This window comes from Dromiciops gliroides, chromosome 6 (genome assembly GCF_019393635.1).
Source record: "Dromiciops gliroides isolate mDroGli1 chromosome 6, mDroGli1.pri, whole genome shotgun sequence".
Taxonomy (NCBI): domain Eukaryota; kingdom Metazoa; phylum Chordata; class Mammalia; order Microbiotheria; family Microbiotheriidae; genus Dromiciops; species Dromiciops gliroides.
In genome coordinates, this window is record NC_057866.1 from 258,665,482 (window position 1) to 258,689,434 (window position 23,953).

At 39.9% G+C, this 23,953-nt stretch overlaps 1 protein-coding gene across 1 annotated transcript in view; it reads left to right on the top strand.

Moving 5' to 3' along the window:
* The window catches only part of CCDC158 (coiled-coil domain containing 158), a 115,760-nt gene that overhangs the window by 82,843 nt on the left and 8,964 nt on the right, over positions 1-23,953 (top strand). Inside the window, exons 18-20 of the mRNA XM_043969649.1 lie at positions 1,104-1,232; positions 8,329-8,492; positions 17,019-17,086. Of these exons, the coding sequence (XP_043825584.1) occupies positions 1,104-1,232; positions 8,329-8,492; positions 17,019-17,086 (361 nt within the window). The remainder of the gene's footprint in view (positions 1-1,103; positions 1,233-8,328; positions 8,493-17,018; positions 17,087-23,953) is intronic.

Here is a 23,953-nt window from a genome sequence, read left to right on the forward strand (position 1 = left end):
CGGCAGTTACCAGTTATAAGTCACTCAGGAGCTACAGCTCCCGTATCGAACTGCACAGCCACACTGTGGGCTGTGGCTCTTCAAGGCGCTGATCCATGGTCATCCGAGACGGGTGGAGGCCTACTAAGCCTCTCATCTCCTGAAACAGTATCTGTAAATGAAATATTAGTCAATATTAGGCCCATTGTTTTCTCAAGGGGATCAACTACAAAATGTTCCTGCTGATATTCTTCAGTTCCTGCTGCCCCAACAAGAAGTTTTATAATAAAAGGCATTCTCCACTCTGTGCTGAGAAATCTGTGGCTGTTTAATTTTCCAGTGGACTCTATGTGTTTGTCTAACACAGCAAGTCCAACTACACTTGAGATTCATAGAATTTTGATATTTCTGCTTAGCAGCTATAGTAACTGTTTGCCATGGGTAGTTGAAAATAGGTTCTGATATCCAAATCTTTATGGTGCCAGCAGCCAGCAATAAGATGTCCAGGCAGCATGAAGAGACACTTTCTTCACCTTCTCAGATCTTACACTTCCTGCAGGTAACTGCTATCTTAGGTCAGTAGAATTTATTTCATATAAGCGCCAGAGTTTTCTCATGACGCAAGTTGTTTTCCTGACCATAAGAAGGCCTTGCTTACTTATACCTTGCTTTGGATCAGTTTGGGTCTCACACAGTATTCCCTTGGAGAGCTCCATCCTCTTCCATTTCCTCAACAGTAGAGTGCCCATTGGAGAATGGGTCTGGGCTTGTACCACTATATTTTTTTGGTCTGTATCACTTCTCCAAGACCTTCATGAAGTTGTTCCTGGGTAACTCAAAGACAACCAAAACACATATTTATGCCCCTAGAGCATACATTTGACTGTGTTGACAATCTGAATGAATACTCCTTCTTAAGAGTCTGACTTCCCTTAGAGATATAAAAATCAGTCGTGATTGGGCTTAATATGCCAATTTTGGTGGATACCCAGTATGCAGTATGCAAATAACACTTAATATGTTGTAGCATAAAATTATACTTGTTTCATAAGTTTTTTGTTCAAAAGGCCAGAAATGATTCAAAACATTTTTCCATTTATATCCATATCTATATTAATATATAGGAACTTCAAGGGACAGGCTATACCCCAAGTTCTTCGATGAAACAGCGCCTTATAACATCGTTGCCTACTTCCCGACCCCACTCTGCTAATTTACCATCTTCCCAGTCTGCCATCAGCTATGTATCTCATGTAAGTATCTTTTCTAACCCCTGTGGCAAATGAGCGGATGCATATATGCAACTTTAGCTCAAGATGTTTTCCATAAAAGACAAAAAATATGTATGCATGTACATGGAAATTATTCATTTTAATTGCTAGGTTGTAGAGATAGATATTTTTCTTTCCTTTTTTTCTGGCTGGGCAATGAGGGTTAAGTGACTTGCCCAGGGTCACACAGCTGGTACATACCAAGTGTCTGAGGCCGGATTTGAACTCAGGTCCTCCTGAACCCAGGGCTAGTGCTTTATCCACTGCACCACCTAGCTGCCCCTGAGCTAGATATTTTTTCAAAAAAAATTGTGAAGATAAATTATGTAGTACATGGTATCTTGGTTGGGCTTTTGTTATTTCTGTCAAGGAGATAGTTTTCCTACTTCTCTCCTCCTCTAGTTTTCCATCTCTCTGATTACATCATTTATCCCCTTTCTCCTGGTAATACAATATAGCCTTCCCATGCCCATCCTGCTCCTTGGCATTGCTCTTTGGGCAACCCACAGTGTCATCTTCGGAGGCCATGGTGATCTGTGGCTCCAAGCCATGTGGTATCACCAGGAGAATCCTGCTGTTAAAAGATGAGCACTTGTTTCCAGCAGCTTTGGAGTCATTAAATTCATGTGGGCTTTGCCAAACATCATCCTGCCCCCTCTTCTGTTCTTTAATTCTAGTCCCAATTCATTGTTCATCCAGTTGATGATCCCTACATCGACAGTCAGCATTTATCCAATGGTGGGTATAGGCCAGGCTCTAGGAGTTGTGTAACTCAGTATCTTGTCTGTCTGGACAATAGCCCCTCTTCATAGGTTTGACTTTTCTCCTGGAGGAGGCTCTGCAGTGATCCAGGGTTTGAGGTCATCACAATATCAGCCAGTCTGTCAACAAGACTTTATTAGGTGCTTACTCCAGATATGCCGTACATCATGCTAAGCACTGTGATGATAATGAATCTGAGAGGCATTGTTTCTCTGTAATTGAATCATTTTATTAACATGGCGGGCAGGATATTAACAAGAGGAGGTCTGTGGTGTCTCTCGATCCTCACGATCGAGTTTCTGTTCACATGTCCTTCCATCTGTAGGAGGCCCATCACACGGCAATCAAATCTAATTACCTGACATGACTAGAGCTGGGTTATGTTAAAATGAAGTCGGGGATATGTGATTCATGTCCAGATGACATCCAGGAAATATGTAGAGACCCCCATCCAAGCTGCTGGGGTCACAATGGTTTCCACCTAGAACTGGTTCACGAAGGCCAAATATCAGTAAAGGCCTTAAGCTTATCTAGCCCAAAGAATCTGTCTCCACCCAAGGCTCCTTTTATGAGCTTGGCTTGGCCTTGGCCCAGATAGAGAGATTTGATGAAATCTCTCAAGGAGACATTACCTTTGAGTGGAGGGAAGAGAAGACAAAGGGAAAAAAGAGATTTCTGGGTTTGCCAAGATATTGATTCTTAATCATTATTTCTCACAGCACTAGGAATACAAAGAAAGACAAAATCATGGCCTCTATTCTCAAGGAGCTCACAGTCTAAAGGGGCACACATGAGACATAGACGCTAGAAATGGAAGGTGATCTCAGAGAGGAGGGAGTCATGGTGGTGGGAGGGCCTAGGACTAATGAAGGTCAAGGGCAGAAACAAGACATAACCAAAAGTAACTATGAAACAATGCACAATAGAATTCATCTAAAAAGGACTGGCAAGACATTGTCTAGAGTTTTGCAAATCTAATAAAAAGGACCTTAACCCCCAAAGGAAAGAAAACAGCCTCTGACACAAGAAAGGAGCCAGCTCGGGAGCCCATGGTCCCAGATGTCCGTGTACCAATGTACCAAGTAGCTACAGATGCTTACACAAGGAAAATCAATGGGAGGAGATCCATAACTGGGATGCCACTCTGCAAGGGCGTGCCCCTCCTTTCTTTTTAAAGAAATAGGCTAGGGACAGGTAAAAGGGGAGAGAGTACAGCATTGCCTTTCTATTGAAATAAGATGCACTGGTGTGAGGAGATCCAGGAACCAGGGAAGAGAGCCTTTGGGTAAAGATCAATAGATGTATATCGCATGCTAACTGGCCAGAGAACGGAAATAGATGCAGCCTTAGCCTAGATCTGCTCAGGGGGGTGGTGAGGCTCAGATGAGATAAGAGATGTCAAGCCTTTTGTAATATACATGCCCCTTGTGGTTCCTGTTAACCTCCAGCCTAGAGCAGAGCTGAGGCAGAGTTCATAGAGCAATACAGGATGTGCTGGCAGAGGATTAATGAACAAAGAGGCTGGAAAACAAATGTATGCAAACACTTTTCAGGTTAATCTGCATTATTAGCATTTTCTTAAGTCTAGACCATCAACAAAACAATCAATTAAGCCTGAATTTGTAGAGTGCTCATTTCTGAGTAACCCCCTTTCCTAGAGCTGGCTTCGGCACACAGACCCTGTGTCTGCTGAAGTAGGGACAGAGACTTCTGTTGCTTAGATACTTGCCCAAGAAAAGCAGAGAAGCAAAGGACTTACAGGCTTGCTCTCAATGATACATATCAGGTCTGGCCTTGGAAAACTAAAGGACTGTGCCGTTGTCAGAGAATTGTGAAAGGAAGAGAAAGTGTGTGTGTGTGTGTGTGTGTGTGTGTGTGTGTGTGTTGGGGGTGATGTCAAGGGGTTTGAGATGCAGAAAAGGGGAGAAACCTTGATTTCCACAGTAAAGAAAGATGTGAGCTTCTCAGGGAGATGGGGGAGGGGGAAATTGTGGGAGTATTTAGGAAAGAGAAGGTTCAACATAGCCTCCATAGGGAAGGGGGTGGTGAGGAATTGATGAGGGATGAATCAAAAGGACTGCTTTGGGGCAGACAGAGGCTAGTAGAAGCTGGATAACATGAATTAGATGGCATGGCCATATGATTTCCTTCAACTCTCTTCTGCAGTCTGTGAGGCTGATGATTGTCCAGGGGGATAGCAGGACTAGGGGGCAAGGGATTTGAAAGTAGAAGACATTGTAGAATTGAATAATTGGTTAACTATAGGGTCAAAATTAGGAAGGGAATAAATGAGGTCACAAACAATCCTGAAAGGTCAAGAGATTGGAGGTTGCAGTGGGGGCAAGGAATAAGTTTAGGAGAGCTGAGGCACAAGAAGAGGTGGAAGGGTAGAAGGTTGTGGTCAAATAGGGGAAGATCTAAGTTTTTGAATGCACAGTAGTGAGTTTCAAGGTGAACTGAAGGAGCAGGTTATAGGCTCCAAGGAGATTGAGGAATTGCGAGGTTAGGTCTGGCGGGGATGTTCCCCGGTATAAAGGCAGGAGTGGGAGAAGGAGGACAGAGGAAGCTGATAAACCAGGGGCTGAACTTCTTGAAAAGGAGAGAGAATGACTGGGGGGGGGGGAGGGGGCTGGTACCTATCTGGATTGGGCAGGAAGTTTTAATTAAGTTAACTTCAGAGGGAAGGTATTGCTGAGGGAAGATATTAGGCGGAAGGAGTGTGAGAGAAACGAGGTCCAGAATGAAGGAGAGTTTGCTCACTATGGAACAGAAGTGAATTCCAGAGGGTGCCGTGGAAGGAATGGGCAGGCTTAGGAGTGGAACATTAGTTGGAGGTGAGAAAACACTAGGTGGGGACAGTTTGCTTCTATGTGGCTAGTGCTTAAGTGATAAACAAGGAGAGGAAAAGGTGCTGAGATAGTGTTAGCCCCAGGGCAGTAGTTGGTGGCTGCAGGAGAGTGAAGGACCTAGGCACAAAAGAAGGCACAAAACAATTAAAACAAGACCTTAAAAAACAGAATTGGCCAAATTATAAAAGAGGAACAAAAATTCACTGAAGAGAAGAATTCCTTAAAAAACTGAATAGGTCAAATAGAAAAAGTGATACAAAAATTCACTGAAGAAAAGAACTACCTAATAAATATAATTGGCCAAACTGGGGTGGGGGGGAGGGGGAGGGGGAAGGGGTACAAAAGCTCACTGAAGAAAATAATTCCTTAAAAATTAGAATCAGGCAAGTGGAAGCTATTGACTTCATGAGACACCAAGAAACAATAAAACAAAATCAAAAGAATGAAAAACATGTTAAATATCTCATTGATAAAAAAAAAACTCACCTAGAAAAATAATTTAAGAATCATTGGACTAGGGGCAGCTAGGTGGCGCAGTGGATAGAGCACTGGCCCTGGAGTCAGGAGGACCTGAGTTCAAATTCGGTCTCAGACACTTGACACTTACTAGCTGTGTACCTTGGGCAAGTCACTTAACCCCAATTGCCTCACACACACACAAAAAAGAATCATTGGACTACCTGAAATCCATGATCAAAAAGAAGCCTAAGCATCTGATATACTAGAACCAGAGGGTAAAATAGAAATTGAAAGAATCCAATAATTACCTCCTGGAAGAGATCCCAAAATGAAAACTCCCAGAAATATGACAGTCAAATTCTAGAGCTCCCAGGTCAAGAAGAAAATACTGCAAGCAGACAGAAAGAAATCATTCAAATATCATGGACCCACAGTCAGGATAACACAAGATTTAGCAGCTTCTACATTAAAGAAATGGAGGACTTGGAATATATTTTAGAAGGCAGAAGAGCTAGGATTACAACCAAGAATCACCTACCCAGCAAAACTCATAATCTTATAGCTGTAATCATCAAACCAGGCTGGTACTGGCTAAGAAATGGAGTGGTGGATCAGTGGAATGGATAAGGTACACAATACACAGTATTAATGACTATAGTAATCCAGTGTTTGACAAACCCAAAGATATAAGATTCTGGGACAAGAAATCACTCTCTGACAAAAATTGCTGGGGAAACTAGAAAGTAGTTTGGCAGAAATGAGGTAAGTCTGTTCTAAACTATGAGTTCTCCTGGCTAATTCTTTCCTCTCTAGCTGTTATTTCTTTTAACCTCCCATTTGCCTTCCTGGTTTCATTTCTTCTAGGTACTCTTGGTGGTCTGGTGACAGGGACATTCTTTTCTCTGAGACTCCATTTGGATTTGTTGTGGAGTCACTCTTATCTTCTGGGTTTACCTCTTGAGCTTTTGTCAGCCTAAGGTTTTTCTTCATTGTGTTTGGTATTTTCTCCTGTTTACTCAGTTCTGTCCAGCCTCAGTTTCTGGACTGAGCAATTGTTTTTGAGTTTGACTCTGCTCTCTTCTGTACTCTTGTATGTATAGTGCTGGCAGGCCCTGCTTGGTCCTGAGAGCAGCAGCTGAGATCAGAAGGCTTCAGGATTTGGCTGGCCTTGTCCCCTGATATGGCCTCCCAGATGCTGGTCTGGTCCTGTCTCTTGTGTTATGTCAGAAGACCTAAGTTTGGTTAACAACTCTACCACTAATTCAGTCACTTAACCCCTCAGGGCATTAACTTCATAACCAGACACTCTGCAACAGCCTGTGAATCTGAGTATGAAAGCAGCTTGTTTTCCCAAATCGGTTAAAACATTCCCCTTATAATATCATTCATGCTATACTTTTGCTAAACCCTTTTTGCCTTGCTAATACAAAAGTAAACTCCATGAGCAAAGCTAGGAAAGCAATATGAAGAATGACTATGGCAATGTAAATCCTCCCCCCTCCCCCCGAAAAAACCCCACACCACACAACCTGAATCCTCCACATTTATAGAAGGAAAATGCAGAAGTAGAGAATGAAGGGCAAGGAATACTTTCCGTACCTTCTGGCAGTGTTGGTTGGTTTTCCTGCTTTAAAATAAAGAGAAAGCCTTACCTTGGGGGGCGGGGAAGGATATGTTAGGAAATGAAGGTGATAGATGGAAAGCAAAAGAAGATATCAATATTTAAAAAAAAGTAAACTTCAAACCCAGTGTAAATTATTATGAATTCCAAGTGAGTAGAGTTCAAATAAGTGAATGATCTTTTTTGTTTCTTTGTTTTAGAAACTTTAGATGTCATTTAGGTTTGAAATATTTGAGCGGAAGATAACAATCAAATTTTACAAAATTATATCACCAATGCAAATAGGTAGAGTGCAAATCGATATTTATCATGTAAAAATGGACCGTAATCTGTAAAACTTTTTTTATTCTTGAAGAATATAAAACTGATTTTGAAAAAAAGTTTCTTTTCATCATCATCCATGAAATGAGGGGCCAGACTACATCCCTAAGGTTTCTACTAGCTCTAAAATTCTATATTTCTAATGAAAGTACTCATTACCATCTCCTTTAAATGCTTTATCCTTTAGAAGATGTTGAATATATTCAGATCAATACAATTAGTAATGTGAAAAAATATATTTTCATAACTGTTTTCTATGGAAAATAGAGTGAGAAATTCACGGAACAGATCAGAGAGCACTTAGGAAAATACAGCACCACTTTATTGTCCCAAGAGCTAGTGGATATGTACATATGGATACTTCTTCCAAAGAAGAAGCTCAAAACCCCTCTTAGTGAAAGCATTTAAACAGCCCTTAGTCATCCAAGTTGTAGATCTCTGTTGGTGAAGCAATCAGATACAGATTAATTAACTTTTCTTTTTTTCTGGCTCTTTAGTACAGAATGTTATCAGTTCTATTAGCATGATACAAATCAGTTTGACCGTTCAACTTGAAAGCAAATTATATGAGAAGAGCATATGACTCAAAAGGGATGTCATGACAAGGATACCAAGATTTTTTTTTTTTTTACAAGGATGGCTCTAGCAGATAAAGGTGTTCACTACAGAGTCATAAAATCTATCAATTATCTTGGGGAAAGAAGTGAGAGTAGATGGGGAGCTTATCTGCTAACTATAAACTCCCAGACATTTGGAGGCAAATGGTATGCAACACCCCAAATAATTTTGGGGTTTTCTTGATATTCATATATTGTCTGAGTTTAGTTGGAGTTCAGTTGGAGGGCATTTTGATCTCATTAATCCAAGGTTTCATAAAATTCTTTTGGATAATAAGGCAGCTCCATCAAATGCAGATAGCTTATGCATTCATCAGCATCTCATTTGTATCTTAGATTATTAAATTTTGTATAACAGTAACAGCATCTTTATTGGTGGGGATGTACCTATCTGGAAAGTACAATGTTAACTCATTATAGTTGTTGTGTAAACAATTGTTATAATTCAGGTACCAGCCAAAGTTTCTATCCTGAAGGAAGACCCTACAAGGGATTTAAAACAGCTTCTTCATGAACTGAGAAGTGTCATCAATGAGGAGCCCTCTGTGCCTCTACCTAAGAATGATGGTGACATTGGAAGACCAGCCACCGGAGCAGCCATTCACATGGGAGTGTAAGACGAATGTGCTTTTCACCCTCTCAAAAGTCCATCTGTGTTTGTGTGGTTTTCTGGTTGAGTTGTCCCTGGACTCCCCTGTGGAGAGCTAGGGCTGGAAATGATGTCTGGGAATAACAGGGGAAAAACATCAACCCTGTGAGTTAGGCAGTGAAAGTAATAACTGTTTCTCAATCAGCTAGTTAGAAGGAGAGCTGGGTGTTTATCATGGCCCTTAGCCCTATATCCCATACATTAATGACTATCCTGGCTACTTTCTTCAGGCTTATACCACTCTAACTTTTAATCTACACATGACAAGATTGAACTCAGCAGTCTTTAAAGCAATGTGGTAAGCACAGACAGAATGGACAGCATGGAGAACTTGGAACATATTTAGCCCCTGCCTTGAAGAAGCTCATTATTAATTCCCTGTAATTCCAACCAGTATTCACCTGAAAGCCTTTGGGCATGACAATTAAAAAATTGAGAGGCATAGTTTCTGTGTAATTTAATCATCTTATTAATAAAAGGATGGTAATTTGGCCATTTCTCAGATCAAAGACTCCTAATGGTGGTGGGATCTTAGTTTATATGCCCTTCAAAGAGGAGGTATTCCTGAGGGATACCTAATCACCTCTGATTGGTTAATGGGAAGTGGGCTATGTTGGGATAGGGAACTTAGGTCACTCAAATCTTGGTCAGACATCAATTTCCATATTACCTGTCTTGATAATAGGGAGAATCAACATTTTCCCAGGACCTGTCAGAGCAAACACAATGAGCAGGAACATACCCATTAGAATTTCTTTTACTGTCTGATTAGATCTCACCCTAGGTAAATCTTTAAGAGGGATTTCTGGATGACGAAGCAGAAAAAGGGAAAGACCTTGGTCCTAATACAATAATTAGTTATTATATGTAAGGTAGAAATATTCATTTCTCACATGGGAGTCTATGAAAATAAAGTTATCTGTTGACACTTACTAGCTGTGTGACCCTGGGCAAATCACTTAACCCTTATTGCCCTACAAAAAAAAAAAAAAGAAAGAAAGAAAGAAAAAAAAAGAAAGTTTTCTGGGATTTTATCTAGGGGTTGTAAACTTTGCTTTGGAAACTCACTTAATGCCTATAGGAAGGCTAAATTCAGATGAGAAATCTGGAGATGTGGAAGCTATAATGGACATTTGTGCTCCTTTGCATATCATTAACTATAGAGTATGTTTGTCCATACAGAGATGATGCAGTCAGAGACTCACTTACTGAATCTAAATTGAGAACAGAGATGTTCAACAGGTAAGAAAGGCTACAGTTTTTGAATGTCAAGAATTTGGGAAACTTTAACCCAGCAGTCCTTCAACTCCCTCCGTGCTCCCAGCTCTTGGATATATTTTTTATTTTATTTTATTTTTTTAATATTTTAATTTATCATTTATTTCTTTAAAACATTCTTTTTGTTTTATATTTTGAGTTCTAAAGTCTCTCCTTCCTTTCTACCCCTTTCCACACCCACTGAGAAGGCAAGCAATAGGATATCAATTATGCATGTGAAATCATGCAAAACAAAATTCTATATTTCAAAAAAAGCAAGAAATTAAAGTGAGAAAATTATACTTCAGTTTGTATGCAGATTTCATCAGTTCTCTCTTTTTTCAGCATGAATACTTTGGAATTATTTTTGGATCATTGTATTGATCAAAGCAGCCAAGTCTTCACAGCTGACCATCATTACATCATTGCTGTTACTGTGCACAATGATCTGGTTCTTCTCACTTCACCTTACATCAGTTCTTATAATTCTTGCTATGTTTTGGAAGTAATGTTTGTGAATGAACAATTTATAAGCTATCTAGAAAATTTGGTTAATTGAAAGAAAAGTTGTTGGTAAAATGAAAGGAGGCAATTTTCACTAAAATCTATAAAAATGGTTATTTGCTTTTCCGTCTCATTGGAATCATCTTGCTGGAAAAGTAATCTGATTTTAAGTTTTCCTGATTGCCTTATTTTGAGCAAGTAACTGGGTTAGGCACTAGGATAAGAAATAAGGCATATTCAGAGCAGCAGATTTTGTATCAGAAAACCTGGGTCCAAATCCCAGCTACGACACTACCGCTGTGACTGCGGCCAAGTCTTTGGGCCTCAGTTTTCTGTAAAATAAACATACTATCACCCTGTGGACCTAACATAAGGTTTTGGGTTGATAGGAGGAAAATGCCTTATAAATCACAAAGTGCTCTATAGATGTGAATTATTGTTATCATGCCACCCGGTAGGGGAGATAAGACTGGGATTTACATGAGAAAGTGATCATCTAAGATATTCCAGCAGTGTGAAGAGTGTGTGAAGGAGGAAAGAACACGGAGTTGACCTTGAATGACAAATAGCATTTCCACAGGTATAGATGTGAGCAAAGGAAAGAGACAAAAGGGCAGAAAAGGATCAGAGAATGGTGATCAGTCCAATTTGGCTGGAACAAATTGTGCCTTGGGGGGAGCAGGGATCTCGTGTAGCGTGAGACATGATTGGTGAAGTAGGTCAGATCCACATCATGGGGCGGGAAGGGGGGGGGGAAGGAGTTTGTCTGTATCGGACTCTGAGGCCCAAGATGGCAGGGACAGTGTCTTATCCACCTTTATATCTCACCCAGATGAGTACAGTGCTAGTCACTTAATAGATAATTTTTTGGGTAGGGGAATCATATAAGAAGTACACTGCATTAGCAAGGTTATTCTCAAAGCACTGTGAATTTTGCCCAAGTCATTTCACCTCTTCACGTTGCCTCAATGAGTGGCTCCCTCAGTTTCTCTACCCGTCAAACAAAAGGATCAGAGTCAATTATCTCTAAGGTCCCTTTGAGTTCTAAATACTCTGATGCTATTATTTTGAGGAGCAAGAAGAAACTGTAGTGAGAGAGTTGGGCGTGAGTAGGCTGTTGCGGGTGTTCAAGCCAAGGTTATAAGAGCTTGGATTGAAATTACAGCCATGGGAATGAAAAAATGAGGAGTTGATAGGTGGGCATAGAAGTTTGGAGATAGACATGGACAAGACTGGACAACTGATGGCCTCTCTTTGACAAGTCCAAGAAAGTTAGATTACTCAAAAGGCTAGGGTGTCGGGCTGAGTTGAAGAAGATGAAATTCAGTGCCAGATAAATATGTCATAGCACTCTTGGCTTCCCAACCCAGACTTCACAAGTCCAAAGTGGGGAGCTATGGTTAGACAGGGGGAGGCTTCCATGTAGTGTTGATGACTGAAACGACACAGAGAGAACAGCATGTAGAGAGAAAAGGGAGAAGGGTAGAGGAGCGAACCTTAGCAACATTCACATTTAAGGGAAGAGGAAGAGGAAAATGAGACAAAAGAAACAGTAAGAGATCCAGGAAGAGAAATGCTACGCAGTTCAGTGTCACGGAAACCAAGAGGGGAAAGATTATCATCAGGAAGGAGTGAGTGGGTGGTCATTGGCGCTGTAAGCTCCAGAGTCAGTCAGCAAACATTTGGAAGGGCCTGCTACTATGATTAGTGCTGGAGATATGAAGAAAAACCAAAGACAGCTCCTGCCTGCAGGCAGCTCAGCCTAATGGAGGAGGTAAAAAGCTAGGTACCAGCAAGATACATACAGGATAAAGGAGACAATCGATGGTAATAAGGCTCAGAATTGGGGAGAATTGGGAAGGGCTTCCTGCAGAGTCGAGTCAAGGAGGATGAAGAATGAACAGAGGTCATTGATCTTGGTGATAGGATTATCACTAGAGATCTCGGAGAGAGCAGATTCAGTGGAAGAATCTCTTTCTATATGTTGATTTCGGCTTACAAGGTGAACTAAGCCTGAGCATCCCCAAAACAAGGCTAAGATAATGAGGCTGTTCAAAACACTTCGCTGGATCAGAATCTCATAATTGGAAAGGACTTTATTCAACCCTTACGTGGCCAGGAATTCCCTCTATCACATTCGAACTTGTGGTCATGCACTGAGGAACATCTCACTAACTACTTCCTAAGATGGTCCAGTCTAATCCAGTTCCCTTTTGGATAGAGCTAGGCCCTGATGAATGCAAGCAATGAATCCCATGAAGTGGTAGCATTAAGTTATTCATACCCACACTGCATATTTCCATTGACTTAGAACCAATGACCATATTTTAAATGATCATAACGATATAGTATGTGTTTGAACACGTGCAACCACTTTGTGGGATTCACTATTCCCATTCATTAGAGTCTAGTTTTTCTTATTATTAGGATGTTTTCCCTTACATGAATCCCAAATCATCTTCATGTTTCATCAATAGCTAGAGGAAATAATGAGGTAGATGACCTAGAAATGTCATCAAGAAATGAGAAATCTGGGGCAGCTAGGTGGCGCAGTAGATAGAGCATGGGCCCTGGAGTCAGGAGGACCCGAGTTCAAATCCGGCCTCAGACACTGGACACTTACTAGCTGTGTGACCCTGGGCAAGTCACTTAACCCCAATTGCCTCACCAAAAAACAAAAAAAGAAATGAGAAATCTATTCTGGATCAGTATCCTACAAGTTTATAGTAAGTGACTATGGTTAAAGAGAAAAGATTGAATACAGACTGAATGTGGTGTGCATCTCCCCCCCCCCTGCCCCCCCAGTAGTAATGGTTCATTGCCTCACAAACCTTGGTGGAAATTCTGGTTCATTCTTTGTGGTCTTTCATCCCTTCCTGGCCCCTCTGTTGACAGAAGCAGTTCAGTTAGAGACTCCAGTGAAAGCAATCGGTCAAGTGAAACTTATAGCAGGTAAGAATGCTTGTACTCAACATTTTCCTGAATTTCAGAATATTTTATTTTGTTAAAATATCCTTAACTGCTGTAGTACCCCTCTGGGTGCTAGGCTGGGTCTCCAGAGGGGGACTGTCATTACCCTCAGGGCTGACAGGCTGGGTTTCAAGTTAGGCCTCCACTGGTATACTTCTCATTAATTCTCATCAACCAGGCTTCCGTTAGCTTTTAGATAGTATTTATTGAGAAGGTATAGTTAAACAGTTGGTACAAAACATCACTGTTGGCTAGATGGTGCAGTCGATAGAGTGCCAGCCTGACGTCAGGAAGTCTCATCTTGGGTTCAAATCCGGTCTCAGACAACTTACTAGCTGTATGACCCTGGGCAAATCACTTAACCCTGGTTGCTTTTGTTTCCTCATCTGTAAAATGACAAACCAGTCTAGTATCTTTGCCAAGAATATCCCAAATGAAAACAGCTGAACAGCAACAAAGAAAACATTTCCGCAAAGGTCTGGTTACACTCTCCCACAAACACACACAGCACCTACAGGAAAGAGTGGGCTTCGACTTAAGATACCACAGCAATGTAGAGGGTAAATGTACAAATTCAGGTTACTAGAAGCCCTTTCTCAAGGCAATTGCAGGCCTTTTCAAATCTGATGCAATAGGTGGCATTCCTGTCTCTGTGTGTCTATGTTGGTCCTTGGCAAGTCCTTGGGATGGATGCTCTCTTCTGTCTGCTACTGGTCCAGTCTCTGAAATAGGAAAGTTGAGGAGGAATAAGAGAGAAACCCTCTTCTTGTCTCCCTTTCCTCTTTCTCTTTCTCTTCCCCTGCCCAGTGGTTACCTCTCAGGGGCTGAGCCAGGATCCTTTGGATGGGTCCTCTGTTTGTCTGAAGGACCACTGATGTTTCCCCCTCTTTAAAGCCCCTGGGGCCATAGATTACTTGTTTGGCCCCCAAGTCAGCTGTTCCTTTCCAGACCCAACCAGAAAGAAGTTCACACTTAACAAAGGATGACTGGGTATAGACAATTTTGTTTATACATTTGAAAAACATAATTATGTCTGTAAATTGATTCTTGTGTTTCTCATCCCGTAAGAGTGTTGTAAGGATGACTGAGATGAGATGAGGAGGATGGAATAGGAGTAAAGTCCCTTCTAGTGATGTTCTATGACTCTGTGAGATGTGAGGTATTGAAAGCTTTCACAAGGCAATAGGAAAATGTGTTTGTATTAGCGTGGTTATGTGCTACGAGCCACATTTTGTCCACCCAGCACTTAACTTCAAGCAGGCTCTCAATGCATATTTGTGAAAGGAAAGAAGGAAGAGCCTTCACAAATCTCTCTTCAAAATGGTAGGCACACTAAACTTCGAGGGAAGGCCTCGCTGGCTTTCACTGTTTATCTGCTCCAGTGGCTCCACAGTCCCATCACTGCAGATCCCCACCTTTGCCTGGCTCCTCCTCCTGGAAGGCCTCTGTGTGCCCCCACAGATGCTCTGCTGAGGATCCTCTCTGTCCTAGAGCCCCCAGCTCTCCTCCCACTGCTGGGGCACCTCTGCTCCTTCTGTAAATGAGTACCCAGACTCCCTTTGTAGTTGTACTTTTCACACTGAGTAGCAAAGAAGGCAATTAGGAATTCAGGTGTAAGTAGATTTGGGTTTTTTTGGCCAGAATCATCCTGATGGCAACTCTACCCTTTGCTTTAGCTGTCAAGACTCCGTCTTATCATTCTGTCTTGTTATTCTGTCTAGAGGCAATGTAGGTCAATGTGGTCAATGTGTAAGGCCAGAAATGAAAAAGTCTAACCCCAAGGAACCATTCACATTTGGATAAAAAGTAGCATCATTTTTAATAAACTTGACAAACTAATAATAAAATTAATCTGGAAAAATAAGTGAGAAAATATCAATGACACCAAACATATCAAACTTTAAAATATACCACAAAGGGGGGGGGCAGCTAGGTGGTGCAGTGGATAAAGCACCGGCCCTGGATTCAGGAGTACCTGAGTTCAAATCTGGCCTCAGACACTTGACACTTACTAGCTGTGTGACCCTGGGCAAGTCACTTAACCCCCATTGCCCTGCAAAAAAAAAATATACCACAAAGGAACAGTTAGAGGGTTTTAAATACATACATACATCAATACATGTACCCAAAAAATCAATAAAATCCAATACCAGTTCTACAGATATATGCATACAAGTATCAGAAATGAATATATAGCTAACCAAAATTAACACAACAATGTAGATTATCATCACTATTTAAAAAATGCTCTAGGGAAACTCAGCCATAAGTATGAAGGAGAAGTAACTTGGATCCATACCTTATTGTATTATGTATTCCCAAGTCAAATAACTGTATGTGCAGCCGCGCATATGTAGTTACTTCAAGTATACATATTTGATTTGGTCAGACAAATTCTCCCATCTAGAGAGATCACTATTCCTCTGTGCCTTAATAGAAGATTTTGGGGAATTGCTGTGTCTGAAAAATTCATCCTACTGCATCTAACCTGGTGATGACCCTTTCTAGAGTCAGTGAGGCTGGTCCATCAGCGATCCGCAGAAAGCTTATCAAAGGACCCAAATTTATTCACAAATACACTCAATATGGAAAACACAGAATCACAGATCATCTGGGCATACTGATCACAACTTTATAATATCTGCATATATGTATGCATATATCATACATCTATCAGAGGCTTTCTTCACAACAAGCCTGTGCAAATATTACCCTCTCTTGAAGCTGAGAGACATTAAGTCATTTATCCTGGGTGACATGGGCAGGAAGTGGGATTAGAAGTCTGATCATCTGACACAAGCCCTGTGCACATTCCACTTGCAAACTAGCAAAGGTTGGAAGAGAATTTGGAGTGAATTAAATTGACTTGAATGTTCATGGGATTCTTTTGGTTTTTGTTAACGTTGCTTAGTTTCATGATAGTAATTTTTAAAAATTATATGCTAGGCAATCATTGAGGGAAATTGCTATTAATTTGTAGGCATTAAGGATAATTCAGCATTGAATTGGGTTAATACAATTAGGAATTATCTGGTAAATTTATTATTTTGCAATGAATGTGCAGTAGGTGTTTGCACTGGTGAATCTGACTTTTAAAAGCTATTTATCAGTTAGTTTAATCTATATCATATTCAAAGTCTTAAAAATAAAGTGCTTGTGAAATACTGAGTAGATTTAAAGGATTTTGTGATATATCTGTATTATCAAAGTGTCTTAGTTAATGGTCATAGATATTGGGGGGGTTCCATTAATTTATTTTTTTCACCTTATATCCTTATAATTATATTTTTACATTATGCCTCCTAAGTCATTAAAATTTTATCTCATAGAAACTTACAAAGATGACTATATGGAAACAACTCTTTCCTCCCAAGAATGTATGCTTCACAGTATCATTCATTACTTTTCATACACATATATGGAAATTGAAACTACAAAAAAGATCAGTGATGAATCTCGCAGGCAGCATCTCTAGAACCTGGTGGCTTGTTCGGAGCTTCTTCCTAATCCAGCCAAAGGAACAAAGGATGAACAGTGTTATTTATTTTCTCAAGGGGCCAATGCTTATCCTTATCAGAGTGTAGGATTCATCAACTCAACATTTCCTTCCTCTATGTAACACTCTGTGATGTGTAATGTTTGTCAGTTCTGCTGTCACTGATCACTTTGGTCCCTTCGGATTAGCTCCTATTAATCTTCATGTCGTATTTGCACAATAAATGTCAGTTATTGTTATAATTGTCATTCCTTTGCTTCCAGAGATCCTGCAACTTTACATGCTGGAGACCTGGAGGACACAGCTAATACCTTCAGTTTTCCATCCAGTGGTGAGTTTTCAGTGGATACTTACAGTCAAAGGATCTGAGGAAACGTATTTTTTATTTTAAGATTTAGTCCACTAATCAAAAAACCCTTGTTCAGTATCTTAACACAATTTCATGAATTATATAGCCTTGGTATGTTACTTGCTTATGAGTGTATTTTACAAATACTAATTATCCAGATGTTCTGCATGAACTACATAGGCCAGCTGACCCCATTACTTTGTTTCTTATTGGATATATTCAGTTGAGACTTGCATTTTGTTTCATATTATTTTGCTGAAGGCAATAGAGAAATGTGTACTATAGAGAAAAGTTTTTGACAAATGGAAGTAATCATAAACTAGCATGGATGACTTAAAAGATGTTTCATGCAAAAAGTGAAATTTAAAAATAACCCTGAGATTTCATCTCATGCCCAGAAAACTGTCAAAGTATAGCAACAAGGCAGGAATAGTTAATGATTGGGGCAAGAAGAGGAGGGACAAGAAACATTAAAGCATAGATGCTGAAACTATGAATTGGTAAGACCATTTTGGAAAACAATTTGGAATGATGCAAATCCAGTGGCTAAAATGTCCACATGCTTTTACCTAGAGATTCCATTTAGGTGTGCTCCCCAAGGAAATTGGTGATTAAAAGAAAGTCTCCATGTCTACCAAAGTATCTATAGCAGCACTTGTTGTGGTAGCAAAGAGCCGGGAACAAAGTAGCCCTTCTCCCTCACTGGGCAAGACTAAACAACTCATGGTCCCTAAATGTGATGGGATATGACCAAGCTGTAAGGGGCCATGAGCAGCATGAATCCAGAGAAGCCTTGGAAGGCTAATATAAACTGTTACAAAGTGAAATAAGCAGAGCCAAGAAGGCGATGCCTACAACAAATGGAAAGAACAACAGCCCCCCAAAAATGGATGATGATGAGTGCTCCTAGACAATAATGCACAAGCTTAGCACCAAAAGGAGGGAATTCTCAGTGTGGAACATTAGTTTTATTGATTTCCTTTCTTTCTTTGTTACCTGGCATGTCTCTCTGGGAGGCAAAGATCTAGGAGAAATCTAAGTGACAGGAAAATAGGAGGTATCCATAAAACCTGTCTTTAAAAAGCAAAGAGATGATTACATAATCCCAAACCCAGACAGCCTTTCAAAGTCTCAACACCTACAAAAGTGAAGTGGGGAATTTAACTGGGAAATGGTAAAGATTCTTCCAAAACGTATGGACAGCGGTTCCACTGCACAAATTCTACGACCCCACCCCAAACACACTGCTGAATCTTTTTTAAAGATACTCAGTTTTGAGGACAATTTTAGGCAATATGCCCATTAAAGGTGATTAGCTGCCAGCCCAGGAGGACAGCTGAAAGGTGTTGGAACCTAATCTGATTAAAAATAAAGAATCCAGGTCTCTAGTTCACAAACATCCATAAGATCAAAATTAAAGAGTGGGAAGACATTAAAGGTCATCTTGTCCAATGCCCTTATTTCCTAAAGGAGGGAATTGAGGCCCAGAGATTAAGTAACCTATGCTGGGTCACTAGGATGTGGTCAGTGATGGAGCCTGGATTTGAATCCCTGTCCTTGTATTTCAAACCCAACATGCTTCACAATCTCCGTGCTGCCTCCAAATGTCAGCAACAGACCATAGACAGCTCCAGTTTTGGAGCCTGGAACCTAGGCCACCGAGAGTCATCTGGGTAGAGGAAGGACCCAATTGAAGAAACAATAAAGGTGTCACTGACCTCCTCCTTGAACCAGAGTGTTGTGATGTCCAAGATGAAAATCAGTGACCATGCCCATCTAACATCAGGGAAGAAGATGTGTTCTATGAGGGAATCTCAACATCCCAGTGCAGGTGGCATTTTTAGTGTCAAGGGCTACCTTAAGTGATGCTAGAGGGGCCAAGTAGAAAGATAATCTCTTTATCTGTATCTATATATCAATATCTATACATATATGTGTGTGTATATGATTATATATGTGAGTGTGTGTCTATATGGATGCACACATGTATATAATCATTCAGCTGGCCTGGAAGAATAGAGTAGGGAATTTTTTTTTCAGATCTGTGGCCTCAACAGCAGCTAGCAACAGTTAGCTATGAAAAGCATCGACAAATGAAGGCTAGTCATAAAAAGTCCTATGGAAGGACATTTTCCCTCAGGCAGTGACATTGGTTTTGTGAAGCTTCCTGGCAGCGTGTTGTGTGGATATTTTAAACAAGATGTTTTCCTTTGGTAACACAGTGACAGGAAAACTTATGTCCTATTTCTTGCACTCCCAAGGAAATCCCCTGCAGAGAATGAAGAGTGCTCCAGATGAAGCCATGATTAGTAAAAACCAAAGGGAGACACCAGTCAGCTCATCCATGCAGATCAAACCTGCAAAAAGCACAAACTCTTCTTTGTCAGGGCTGATGCCCAGTAGCATCCTGACCCTGCTTGTCAGAGCCACAGCTGGGGCCAATGATCTACCCTCCTCCCCCCAAGGAAGTCCTTCAGCAGGCATGCCAGGCAGGCCCTGTGTGCATGCATTGGCATCACTTAAGAGGCTGAAGCCAAGGGCTCCCATCAGAGCTGCAACGGGGATCAAATAAGGACTCAATAGGTGACTCCCCCAGGAGGAACCCAGGCAGTCCATGCCTGCAAGAGTAGGGGCTTCCTGGAGAGATGAAACTAGAACAAGCTCTGATATTCAGGAATGGCTTCAGTGAATCCCAGAGGTGCTCCCAGCACCTAACCAAGAGGCAGGAAACCAGTGTGATCTCCGGGACTGTGGTAGAAGCATCCAGACTTCACATGATGAGGAAGGGCCTGCCTCATCCAATAGTGCTTCTGCACAAAGTCCAAATCCAGGAATTGAAGCTGGAGATATGAGTAAACAGAAGAAAACTCCAAGTAGAATGAACTGCTGTGTGTAAAGAGAAGCCCAGTACATAAACCCAGAATAAGACAAGCTCCACAATAAATACAAGCAGTTCCTCAGAAGAAAAGAAAGGCATGACTCCAGGGACTCAAGAATGGCTGGAAGAAATAAAGCTAAAGATAAAAATGAAATTAAGATCTTTTGGGGAAAGACTGAAAGGAGAATATCCAGCTTAGACCAGAAGGTGAAAAACATGACCCAAGTAGTAGACTCCTTGAAAAATAGAATTGAAAGCTACTTACTGGAGTAGCTAGGGGCAGGGGGTCTGCATCTGCAGACCAGGGGCCGAGAGCACTGGCCAAGTCAGGCTTACAGTGCTATCATGTTAAACCAATCAACCCTTCTACAACAGTATGCTGGGGCTAGCAGCTCCATTCACCTGGCAGCCCCAAACCAGGGTTAGGAGTCTGCAAAGCTTGGTTGGGGAGGACAGACATAAGACCATGCTTCAGGACAGACCATTTAAGCTGCTGAAAGCTGACTCACTAGTCTATGCCACTCCTGGAGTGGCTTGGAAAACATAATATTCAGCACCTAGAAGAAGCAGTGACTGGACCCCAGACAATAAAGATGACCAAACAAGGCCCTGCCATCCCTCCAGAAGTGCAGGGAGCCTGGATCTGCTACAAAGTCCCCATTTAGGCTGGAAAAAAAGGAGAAAACAAAAAGATTCCAATGATAAAAAAATATGAATCCAGGGATTCTCAAGACACAAACCCAGAAAAGGAAAATAACTCTATGAAATCTACAATCAACACATCAAACAAAAACACAGCATGACCATAACGCAACAAGAATTCCTGGAATAAATGAAGCTAGAATTGGGCTTTTTAATCAATTAAATAAGAGTGTTAGAGGAAAGAAAGGGAAAAGAAAGGAGATTCTAGAGCAAAGACTTGGAGGGGGAATAAAAAGCTTAGTATAAGTGATACCAAATATTAAACAAGTAACAGCTTCCCTACAAAATTAGAATGGACCAGGCAGAATTCATTGACTCCCCAAGACAACAAATACTGGAACAAAATGAAAAGATTGAAAAAGAATGTAAAGGATATTTCTTATTAAAACAACTGACCTAAAAATAAGTCTTGTGGAGAAAATCTAAGAATCATCTGACTACTAAAAGAAAGGAGATAAGAACCTGAATAGAATTTTATTAAAGTTTGATAGCTCTCTTGCGATTATGGAATAGGGCTGGAAAGGAGTACACATATTTTTCATCTGTGCTTGGTATCTTTAAAAACAGTGACATGATAGGGAATAAAGAAGTCAAACAAATTCTGAGAGGCAGTAATATTAAATGCACCCTTTGCTGATCACAATTCACTAAAATTATAATAAAGGGCATTTGAAAAAAGCATTCAAATTAAATGGAGAATAAATAGTACAAACCTAAAGAACATGTGTGCCAAAGAAGAAATGCTGAAAATAAAAGATAACTTTGCTAATGAAAATAACAATGAGACAGACAAAATGTCAAAATTTGGAGGATGCAGCCAAAGCAGTTATGGGGAAAGAATTTCTCTATCTAAATGATTTCATTAACAAAAGAAAGAAAAAAAAACCAGATTAACGTGGGAAAGCAACTAAAAAAAGAAACTAGAAAAGCAACAAATACAACCCATTTAAACACAAAAATAATAATTCTGAAAATCAAAACAGAAATAACATTGAAAACAAAAAGTTGACAAAAAAGCTTTTAAAAACAGACTCAGAAAATAGACTAATTTGGCTAATTTTATTAAAAAAAGAGAAAACCAAATCACTTAAATTTTAAAAGGCAAATTTACAACAGATGAAAAGGAAATGAAAGAAATTATTGGAAATTTATTTGCCCAACCATCTGCCAACACAACTGGTTACATAAGTGAAAGGGATTATTATACAAAAAATAAAATGCCCAGATTAATAGAACAAAAAATAGAAAATTCACATAGCCCAGTATTAAAAAAAGAAGTGGAACAAGTCATAAAAATTTCTAAGGGGGGAAAAAAACCCAGGCCCAGATGGACTTACAAGTGAACTCTGCCAAATGTTCAAAGAACACTTAACTCCAATTTCTTTGGGAAAAAAAAATAGAGATAGAAGGGATCCTACCAAGCTCGTTCTGTGAGACAGTTATGGTCCTGTTCTCCAAGTCAGGGGGAGACAAAGCAGAAAAACAATCATGACAACATTGTAAAGAAAAACTACTTTGAAAGATTTAGGAACTCTTAGCAGTGCAATGCTCAGTCATGACTTCAGACAACTGTCAAATCTCCCCACCTGTCAGCAGAGAATTGTTCAACTAGAGATGGAAAATGAGGCATACTTTTTCAGACACTGCCAATGTTGAGCATTTGTTTCATGTAATTATACGAATGGAAAAATATCAAATAAAATATCAGCAAAGAGGCTACATCAATGTATTTTTAAAATGATGTGATCAGTTGGGATTTGTACCAGGAATACAGGGTTGAGTCAATATTGGTGAAACTATAGGTTACATAGAGTATATTCATAAAAATATTTTTTAAAATTACATAATTGATTCAGAAAAAATCTTTGACAAGATAGAATATATGGACCTTTCCTGAATAAGTGGAACAGTTTCTAGCTAAAACCAAAAATTAGCACATTATCTGTGATGGAGAGATGCTAAAGGCCTTTCTGGTAAGAATGGGGTAAAGGAAGGATATTTTGTCATCACTATTATTTGATATAGTTCTAAAAATGCTAGCTATCATGTTATGACAAGATGACAAGATCAAAAATTGAGATGATAAAGGCAAAAAAGAAACAAAATGATCACTTTTGTAGCCGAAATATCCAACTAAAATTAATTGAAACCGTAACTTCAACAAAGTAGCTGAATGGAAGATCAACTAACAAAAGTCATGAGCCTTTTTATAAACTACCAACAGAACCAAAAAGAAAAAAAGAAAAAAGAAATAACCATTCACAATAATGATGAAATGTATAAAATATATAAAATATTTAGGAGTCTACCTACCTAATTATAGGATTCATAACTAAAATGCAACTAAATGCTACCTCTCTTGACCCAGAACTACTACTATATGCTATATACCTCAAAGCAATCAAAGACTAAGGGAAAAACTTGATCATATTAAAAAATATTTATAGCAGCACTTTCATAGTAGCGAAGTACTAGAAAATATGTATACTAATCCTTTGGGGAATAGCTGAACAAATTATGGTATATGAACACCATGTGGAATATTATTCTGCCAAAAATTATTAAAAAGATGGATTCTGAGAAATTTGGAAAGACTTGTATGTGAGTTAATACAGAGAGAAATGAGCAGAAGCAGAACAATTTCTGCAATAACAATAACATTGTAAAGGAAAACTACTTTGAAAGATTTAGGAACTCTGAGCAGTGTAATGCTCAGTCATGACTTCAGACAACTATCGAATCTCCACACCTCTTAGGAGAGAATTGTTCAACTAGAGGTGGAAAATGAGACATACTTTTACAGACACTGCCAATGTGTGCATTTGTTTCATGTAATTATGCGTATTTGTTACAAGGGATGGTTTTCTTTGGGGAATTGGGCTGTGCTGCTATTAATTCAAAGAAAAGGAAGAAAAAAAGAATATCAAGATGTTCATCAAACAATACTAGAAGAGAATGTGGGGAGCTCAGAGCTGACATGGCCAAGTAGGGAAGTGCCCTATTATGTGAAACACGAAACTTAACCATGTGAACTTGGTATAACAGAGCTTAATGGTCATGTCTTTTCCAGTTCTTTCTAGTGGGGAATGCCCATATTTGTTGACACTCTGTTCATAATACAGAAACTTGAAAAACAATTTAAAAAGTAGATTTAATATGCATTTTTAAAAATGCACATAGCAGAAGTCCACAGCTTTGTTTACAATCATCTTTTTCTGTTCTTCATATATTGGAATATTAATGTTAGGTGATGTGTATACCAAGTTCAT